This window comes from Taurulus bubalis (assembly GCF_910589615.1).
Source record: "Taurulus bubalis genome assembly, chromosome: 14".
Taxonomy (NCBI): Eukaryota; Metazoa; Chordata; class Actinopteri; order Perciformes; family Cottidae; genus Taurulus; species Taurulus bubalis.
Window position 1 is genome coordinate 13,871,348 of NC_136602.1, and position 10,000 is coordinate 13,881,347.

The 10,000-nt window shown below is 42.9% G+C and overlaps 2 protein-coding genes across 2 annotated transcripts in view; one reads left to right on the plus strand and one right to left on the minus strand.

Moving 5' to 3' along the window:
- Positions 1-2,511: 2,511 nt before the first annotated feature.
- On the plus strand, positions 2,512-4,516 carry znf488 (zinc finger protein 488; the record flags this gene model as incomplete). Its single annotated transcript, XM_079229531.1, has 3 exons — positions 2,512-2,724; positions 3,092-3,320; positions 3,468-4,516. The coding sequence occupies 3 exons, from the start codon at positions 2,512-2,514 to the stop codon at positions 4,514-4,516; spliced, it is 1,491 nt and encodes a 496-aa protein (XP_079085657.1).
- Positions 4,517-8,688: 4,172 nt separating this feature from the next.
- The window catches only part of gdf10a (growth differentiation factor 10a), a gene marked incomplete at both ends in the record, with an annotated part of 3,159 nt that continues 1,847 nt past the window's right edge, over positions 8,689-10,000 (minus strand). The window contains 2 exons of the mRNA XM_079229904.1: positions 8,689-8,880; positions 9,010-10,000. The exon at positions 9,010-10,000 is cut by the window's right edge and continues 142 nt beyond it. Of these exons, the coding sequence (XP_079086030.1) occupies positions 8,689-8,880; positions 9,010-10,000 (1,183 nt within the window). The remainder of the gene's footprint in view (positions 8,881-9,009) is intronic.

Consider the following 10,000-nt stretch of genomic DNA (forward strand, 5'->3'; position numbering starts at 1 on the left):
GTGTGTGTAGCGCGTTGTTTCCCGGTGGTTCGTCCTGTTTGGCGGAGAGCATTCAGGCTCCAGGAGCCTTGTTCAGTTTGAGCCGGGCTCTCCAAGTCTTCTGTTTCAGCGGAGAGAAAAAAAAGCAGTGAAGCAGCAGCATGAAGGAGAGGAGCGACACCCGAGGAGAGAAGGAGGAAGTTGATACTAAACTCCACTTTTTTTTACAGAAGCTAAATAGTGAGATATCTGTCTGGGCCTGGGTATTTCCAAAAATACATTTGAGAATTGAAAAAAAACCAAGTCCTCTCATAAGTCTGTCTATTGTCTTGTATTTGTCAATGAGCCATTAGAGGAACAGAAATCACACGTATTACGCAATTAATTGAGATGATGTCTACGTCCTTTGAGGAAACGGGTCTCCTTCATATTGTTTGCGTATAGTTATTTTTATTTAAGATTATTTAGAATTTTGAAATGAAAGAAGCAGGCCCTTTTAGTCCGGTCAATGGTTTATTATAATATTTAGCAAATCCATCTCGTTCTGAATAATCAATCATTTGTTATTTTTCTGGACCTTGGAATTTGCTTCTGTTCAGCGTCTCAGGCATTTCGCCTTCAAATGAAAATCAGGGGAACTAGGGAAGACAATTAAATTATGGGCCTGAATGCAAATCGACCCCTGACAGGATGTGATGCTGAAAGGTTTACAAAGTGGCCCTGAGCTTGTCATGAAACTTCCTAAACACAATGTAATCTGATAGGCGACTAACATTTGAGGGAATGTTATCTGGCATAAAATACAAATATTGCCCAGCCTATTGAGTAATTGCACTGGAACCAGACAGTAGAAGTGTGCCCGGGGAGCTAAAGGTTTTTATGTGTTCCCGCTTTCTCATTACAGAAAGTTGGCTCGATAACAACGAAGACATTCACCCAACCCAAAGCTTTGATGCAGAATAATTCATTAAATGCTCATTAAACAGAAACATTTAGTTTATGAATAATGCATTTGCCCGATGGCATACCCAGACCACCCTCCCACATGTCATGTGGCCAAGTTTATAATTTCCAATTGCCCACATGAACCAGAACAACTTCCACCACTCGTGTAACCCTCATGCAGTTGGGTTTATTGTTTCCAGAAACGTGACCAACAAATGTGACTACAGTCTGAATATCATTTGCACAAAGCACAGTTGGTGGGTTGACTTTTTAAAACCACGAGACAATAGGATGTCAGAATAGCTCCATGCACATATTAGGATCTGAATAACGGGCTGGAAAAAGCTTGTGAGGTCTGGTTCCGCAGGATGTGGTCCTCTACTCATGGTTTTAGGAAATGTAGGCATACAGCTCAAATTGTCCAATTAAATACACAGTAAAGGCACAGCGAACATAATATTTAAAACGTTTCACACTGTCTAAAATGTGCAGTCAGCTGCATTGGATGATAAATGTCAATACAAAAACGTCATTATAGGGTGTTTACCCTATGTGCATTAGTGTTTAAATTATCACAGTATTTCTTCACTAGTAGACATTGTTCAGTGAAATAATTGTAAATCACACATGGGGGAATTTGCAAGTCGTGTGTGCGCGAGGCTATGTGTGTGCGTGCGAGCGCGTGTGTATATCAATGCGCCACGCTTCAGCGCGCTCTCTGAAGGGAATAAGTGGGAGTGGGAGAGGAGAGGGACGCCAGTACGGAGGAAGACTCAGTCGGATAAGTAGCTCGTCACCAAGAGACGGGAGGGCATCTTCACCGAGGTCCACTGCACCTGCTGCAACTTGCTGCCACGCGGCAACAACATCTCCCTCATGTCCAGCGGGTGAGTCATGCGGCACTATCCTGCACTTGCGATCTTCCTCTCGTGACATTATTTCACCAGGAAGACTGTCATATCCAGATTGCCACCAGAATATAATGTTATGATGCTGCGTGATCAACTGCCAACGTTGTGAAGAAGAAGAAAAAGAAGCCAACAAAAAAAAATCAATCAATAAAATTGCGTTGAAATTGTTGAGAAATTAGGAATACGCATTTTTTTTTATTTTTTTTTTACTTATCTTGCGCACAGAGGAGACAGTTGGGCTTCACGGCAGATGGGGAGACAAAAGAAGAAACCGAGTGAAAAACTGAGACAAAGGACGTTAGAAATCTTTTTTGCCTCGACACCGGCTGCGTCTGCTTCACAATTGGGACGCATAATTTAATCAGAAAAGCTATAAAATATTGTTGTATTTATTTATTTATTTCTAATATTGCACGCAGGACAATGGAGAGTGGATTGGGGGCATCTGAATCCCAATCAGCTATCATGTCAGACCACTACAACCTATACTTTATGTCATATAGCCAAATTGTTCGCTCTATATTTTGTTTTTGTAAATTGAATAAAACAAAATGGGAATTAGTTTCTACAGTTCTCATGATTCCAGTCTAACTAGGTTATTCTCATCTTGTAATAATACAAAGTGGTACCTGCTCTCTAACTAATGATCACCGTTATATTTAATCACAGTTTAACGATGGATCACACTTTCCTGCCTCGCTCCATCTGGACCGGTGACAGTAAATTCCTCCAGCATCCAGCGGACCTCTACACCAGTGTGCTCGTTACGCGCAGCATCCCCGCAGGCACGTGCTTTGGTCCATGTGTGCTCCAAAACACCTTCTACGAGACCATCGCCTTCATAGCGCAGAAATCATGCGACAAGACAGCTAAATCATATGTGTTCAGGGTGAGTTACAACATGGACATCTTAATGTATGCATCTTATGACATTTTAATACAGCCTTGCTTTACTAACCGGGCTGGTGAAGTAATGACCATACACGTTTTCTCTTATTTTAATTTGGACTGAATTTACACATTTCAAGTCCCTTATTCATTTTTTCATGAGACTATTGTTTTGCTCTCTATCTGCATTGTTTTTGTTTGTCATGAAGCTGCTCTCTTGGTTATTATGTCAAAGGGATTTAGAAACGATGATTAAATAATACTTTTTATTTGTAATTATTCTTTTTTCCCCAGCAATTCCAAGTTTGTAGGACATATATATGTAAACCAGGGAGCTCGAGTAAAATGTCAATGATGTCTGTCAACAGGTGGACCCCGAGGCCATGCGTAATTCTGCGCTGGTGATGTCCTGGCTGCGGCTCGTGCAGGCGGCGCGCAATGGAGAGGAACAGAACACAGAGGCCTTTCTGAAAGCGGGTCAGCTGTATGTGCGGACCATCCGGGACATCCGGCAGGATGAAGAGCTGCTGGTGTGGTACGACCAGGAGCTGTCTCACCTACTAGGCTTCACAGACATGACCAGAGGATCAAGTGAAGGTGAGGCAGAGGGTCAGGATACTGGCTGGCCTTAAAAAGCCTCTCTATCCAAATACAAATAAAGTATCAGATTGATTATGTTTTAGCATGATGACCCATACTGTTTCATGCTGTTGTCACATCGTGTGATTTTTTGTCTTTTTCCAGACTTCAAATGTGGAAGATGTAACCAGCTTTTTGAGAACGAGTATCCTTTCCTGGCTCACTGCCGATTCCTGTGCACTCCAGTAAAGACTGACACCTGGAGCCGCGAGATTTACGAGCACAAGCATGTGGAAATAAAGAGGCAACGCCGAGTGACTGATTTCCACAACATCGCCAGGGATTTGGAACACAAAAAATCTGGCAGCAACGAGGACGCAGAGATTTACCCCAAGAGGAGGAAACACGAGGACATCCTCTATCCCAAAGGGCGGAAAACGGTTCTGTTGGAAAAAACGAATATTTCAAACGATGACAATATTACACCGATGATTAAAGGCTACGACCAGTCAGCAGGAGAGGCATCTTCCTCTGCGGGGAAACTGAAAGATGATAAGATTAAACCGGATCATTTGGGATGTAAGAACGATGGCTTTACGCATGACAGAGATATGGAAACAGGCGAGAGCTCTGGGTTGCACTCCAGCAGCAGCAGTGCATTTTCTCCAGTCCTGTCCAACAATCGGGGCGAGCAGAAAAGCGCTTTCTGTAAACCAAGTAAAAGAACTTCCCCTCTTGACCCCCAGGCGCATCTCAGCAGCGCGTCAACAGCCCCCTCTAGCCGCCTAGAGATGACTGATTCCTTCACCTCCAGGACTGTTATGGGATACAATAATCTGATGGCCTCCAACCTCCTGAGCAGTGAGTTGCATACCGGACCCTCCCCGGTTGCGTTAAACAATGCTTTCCATTACGCACCGGAGCACTGGTCCAGGAGCATCGGCGTTCAGTTGCAGAACACTTCTTCTCTCACCATCCTGCCCCCGACCTTCACCTCATTCGGCGTGTCGGTGCAGAACTGGTGCGCCAAATGCAACCTGTCCTTCCGCATGACCTCCGACCTCGTCTTCCACATGCGCTCTCATCACAAGAAGGAGTTCGCAGCGGAGTCCCACGTGCGGAGGAGGCGAGAGGAGAAGCTCACCTGCCCGATCTGCCACGAATACTTCCGGGAGCGACACCACCTGTCCAGACACATGACTTCTCATAACTGAGACAAGAAGGGACAAACAACCCCTAATTTATTTCCTGAACGATGCTCATATTTAAAAGGTTTAGACTCCAGATTCACGGTGAGACTTTGGTGTATAACGGTGAATGTATAAGCTGTAAAGAAAATAGCCAAACGGACACACATGACCGTCACAGACTGTCCGCTAGATGGCGATAGAGAGGTACGTTTAAGATGATCTCACTGCAGTTGGGTGTCTTTCTTTAAGTCCTGTGTGTTAGGTTGATGATTATTTTGTGCCTTATGGAACTCAGGAGGGAAGAAACAAGGAGAGATCTCGAGAACAGCTCATGATTGTCATAAATATCTCGATGCAATCCTACAAGAGATGTGGATTGAGTGTGTTTGCAGATTCGTTTTGAAATCTAAAATTCTGAAAATGAAACAGACGTGTCAAGTATTTTGTTCCATCATGTTGGCCGTCTGTTTTTCTGCTCCAACAGACGGCCACTGAGACCAACTTTTCTCTTTTCCCTGTAAATCGTTCAATATAATGAACATCTATAAACTATGTCTGCCTTGTGATGACACTGTCTGATACCAGTGTAGTGCGGAAGGGGGTTAACATATTGATCTTCCTGCACTCCTTGACTGTGAGACAAAACTGATGCATCAATAGTATATCTGCCTGTCCTTTCAGATTTTGCACCCAACATTTCAGCAAGCTATTTGAAACAATGAGCTGGAAACAATAATAGACTCATTTCAAGGCTACCACCAAAACAAAGAAATCACTTAAAAAAGTTCCATGGTTATCGTTCATCTACAGACATGGATGGAGTCCACATGAACCTTTGATTTTGTGATTTTATGTTTCTCCACCCAGAGTGAGCAGCTTATGTCCCATTCAGGTCTGGCTGCTGACAGATGGACATAAATAGCCGTCTCTGTTGCAGGTAAATGAGGCGGCAAGAAGGCATGAAGTTCATGGGAAAGTCAAGCCTCGACCCAGTTCAGCCAGTTCAGCCACTCGACCCAGTTCAGCCACAGTTCAGAGTTTATCCTCCAGTTTCTTCATATCCCAAACGGAATATATGTTTTATTACTGGGACAATACACAAGACATGAAAAACACACTAAAAATCATACGAGAACAAATAGACAAAAACATGTTCATCTGTCATTGAGTTTTAAATCCTCATTTATCTTAAGCCCGAATAATATTTGTGTCCAGACTAAAATTGACTTCTTGGCTGAATAAATGTTCTAAAGGTGATGTGGAAACTGGTAAAAGTAGTTGTTATTTTACTTTCTAAAGGAAAAATACGATTTCTAAATAAAATACCCAGTGGCCTACATAATTAAATGGGTGATTAAGAGGCACTATATTAAAGCTATGTCCTAATGAACAGAACTATTAGTTCTCCTAGATCAGTAACCAGCCATTTGAGCCCAGGCACAGAACATCCTCTGTTGTCTAATAATGGCTGTATTGATCTCCTTTAATTGAACAGTTATCAAGTGGAAAAAACAATATTGTTCTTGGTTCCCCACTTTCCTCGTTTGGTTCAGGCTTCTATGCACGTTAGGCTCTGAACACGAGCCGAGACTGCTGTGGTTTTCTCTGCTGGATCGACCATTGTAAGCGCTCTCCTGTGACTGTGATTGCGGTTGACACGGGGTTCACTTTGTAAAAGCAGACTGTGGGTTCGGACTGTAAAAGGGATCAGTCAGGAAATGAGGAAAAACATGAACCTGGATGTGTTCATTACAATTGGGCCAGCTTACTCTGAAGCTAAAACACACATTAATGAAACATTATTCATAATAACCCTCATTACAGTCATTATCATAATTTAAACGGAGGATAGACCCCATAAATGGCTCATTCATAAAACATGTTTTATTTGTTGAACACTTTCACTTGTTAAAAATGGAGAAAATGGAATCAGGCATTTAGTATTTCAGATAGTCTGTCTCCCATCATCTGTCTCTCTCCATCATCCTCAAATATGGATTATGGGAACACTTTAAGATGTCCTTTTAATGTGATACTTTCTGGTTTAACATACAAAGTGTTCACCCTCCTGACAAGTTTTCATGTTTTATTATCACACAACATTGAATCCAGTAGGATTTAATTACTTATTTTTATGACAGTGATCAACAGTATAACAACTTTTAGTCAAACTGAAAAAAGATCTCTACAAATTGATCTATATTAATTTCAAATATAAAAGATGAAATACATGCTTGCAAAAGGTATTCAACCCATTTAATAAAAAATAAAGACACATATACTGTCACTGTCTGGTGCAGCCTGTTAGTTTTAAAAGTCACATAATTAGTTAATCCAAATTTAATTGAGTCAATGTCATATTCATAGAGATCACTTTGACATTAAAGGGTCTTCTTTTGTTGGTTAGTGTCCAAACAGATTACACATTAAGTCACATTTGCTGTCAGGCAAAACAAAAAACACACATACAACAACTTCTAAAGAGGGGGCGCATACTTAGTTTCTTTATATCAAATGGAGCAACACAGTCAGAATGGGTGGCACAATTTGTTTTTAGAGATGAAAAAATGTGACTCCATGCACAACTGCAAGCCTAAAGACTTATAGAATTATGCTCGACTGCAGTACGCAGTATAAGGGATAAATCTTGTGTTCCTTTCCCCTCAAAGTCGCTATTAAATGTCTCTGTCTTTGAGACAAAATTACAGTTTAATCTTGAACTTGAGAGCATTCTGTTTTTTTTAACCGATATATTCTGTGGCAACTTCTGGATGCTCAAGGCAGAACAACCACATAGTGATTAAATAATAATCAAAAGGCTCACAATGTCACTTTATCACCACATGAGCCCCCTTCTTCCTCCTATGAATAAAAGTGACAAGCAGTTGATTTAAAGAGGTTGAAATCTGTATAAAAAAAAAACCTATTCAGGAGAACGTCCTGCACTTGCAAATGTTCTGCTTTTAAATGAAGCGCACCATGTTTTGATGTTCAAGTGGCTGACGTCCTAATGGGTGCGTGCCTGCTTCCTCCATCAACCATTAATCCACGGCAGCTGCATCAGCCACATTATTTGCTGGACAACAGACGCCTGAGCCTCTAGTGTGGAGCAAAAGGAGTTAAGGGGGCTTTCGGGGAATGTTGGCTATCTTTGAGTGGAACCTTCCTGTTTTTGTAACAGTGGTGCCCTTTTAGGTTTGTTTTGACAAGGCCCCCCATAGAATCAAACGTTATACGCAGTAATGACCAAGAATAACACAAAGTGTATGAAACAATAATATTCTAGCACGAGCAATGGATTAAATTACTTTTTTATTCTAATTTATAGAAGGCTACCTTTTTCATAATTTAAACAATACACATGTACAAAAAAAACATCTTGTCTAAAATATAGTAATACATAACCTAGTAAACATGACAAATTCTTTTTAACCAAGTTTCACATTCAAAATATAAAAATATTTCTGGTTTCATTATAACATCCTTGAAGTGTTATGAGGGGGTTGGAGGGTGTAAATGAATTCCAGATGCTCTCGACGATCCGTTGGATATTTCCTTTTTAAGATATACAGAGCAAGAATGTACAATGACCTTCCATTCTTGCAAACAAATGAGTGTTGTATGTATGTACACTGGGGAATATGATGTGTTTAAAAGTAGAACAGATATACACAGTATGCCAAAAATGAAGAAATATGTTTCTCAATCTCTGTCATCTTTGTGAGAGTAAGCTGCCCGATGACACGATGATAAAGTCTTTTATTTATAGCCTTCGTGTCCAAAGAAAACATGAACACAAAGTCACTGTGTGCTGTTTGAAAAGCAAGTACATTCTGAGATAAAAGAAAAAACGCTCTTGTCCATGAAATCTTCAATATTATCTCAAACACAGAATGAAAACAACTGAGTTTCTTCGACATGTGGAGTCCTGACTTTACACGTGTGACTCTGTTCCTCTTGCTAAGCCAGACGCCAGACAATGTGCCTCTTTAAGTCTGCTGCCGCAGGGCAGAAGAGATGGAAGTGATTTCTCTACAGCTTATGTTCCTCGAGGAATAACGGCAGCCAAACTTTGTTTCTCTGAATCAAGAAACCATTGAACAAACAGAGGTATGGTTCTGTCTCCCGTAGTCCTGTTTTCTGTTTCTCTCCACATCCACCCTGTTTTGTCCTCTGCCCCCTTTGACCGCCCCTTCCTATCTGCAGGAGCAGGACTGGACGGACATATTGGGGTAAACCTTGAGCACTGAATCCCTGGATTCATCCTGGTAGAGTACAGCCAGAGGACTCATCTTTTCTGGGACGCAGCAGGGCTCAGGAACTCCGGGGATGATCCCAACGGCACGGACTATGCTCTGGATGGTAGCGTGGTTAGACGGCCTCGCCACCTGAGAGAGTTTGAGTGGTAGGGAGAGGCATAGAGAAAATCAATAAGAGGGAGAAGAACAACACGCGTTAGTTACTCAATATAACCTGGTCATGCGGTTGTGGAATGACTTAGGTGTTTGCGCTCATACCTTGTGCATGGGGAAGCCACATGTGCCAGCGCAGTAGTAGGCATCAAAGGCCTTGGGTGCTATAACCCACTCGCTCCAGCCAATGTCTGCAAAGTCCACTCTGAGGTTCCTCCTGGAGCAGCCTCTGTGCTGGGCGTCGCCCCACTGCCTCCTTCTGGCCTTACGCATCGTCTGTTCATCAAAGCTCAGAACAGGTGACTGAGAGTTAGCGCTCCCCTTGTGCCTTTTCCCATCCTTTCCCTCGTTTGTCCACTCATGCTTTCGTCCGTCGCTGGTAGTCGGCGTGTGACTGTCTTTGATTCTTTTCTCAGTTGAGTCATCAGCTTTGAGCCTTGGTGATTTGCTTTCTTCTTCTTTGAGAACCAGAGGTTCTTTACTATCATGCGCTCCTCTACCTTGATCCACTCCTTCTTCCTCCTGGCTCTTTCTCTTATTTTCCTTCCTTCCTGATTTAGGTTTGAGTGCCAGGTACCAAGTGCTCTTCCAGAGGGCGTCCTTTCTGTACCCATCGGGCCTGTAGTCAACCTCAGGCAGCTCATTGTTCTGGATGGTGTCAGAGAGCAGAGCGGCTTCCCTTCTCTCTCGTCCTTTTGACTCTGGTGAGGCATTAGGTCTGTGAGAGGAACGTGAGGGCTCTCCTCCGTCGTTGAACGGGTCATATCTCTGAAGGCTTGCAGCCACGCTGTTGGGCTCTGCCAATGCTAGGTCATTAGCATACAGTAACAAATAGGGCAGGCTTCCACCAGGCAGCGCCCCCTCTGGTTTCCTCTGGTAGTCCAACTCCACTGACACCAGGAGATGACCCTTGTCCCTGGCCTCCTTTATGACCTGGGTCACATCTTTCATCTGCCACACCCCTCTCCTGTGGGGGTGGAAGGTCACATTGCCTAGAAGTGACCCCATTGACCCAGATCTGACCTCTGACCCAAAGGAGACAGACCGAAGGAGCAGGCTGATGGACGGAGAAGGGTGGACGGCTGAGGAACGACAG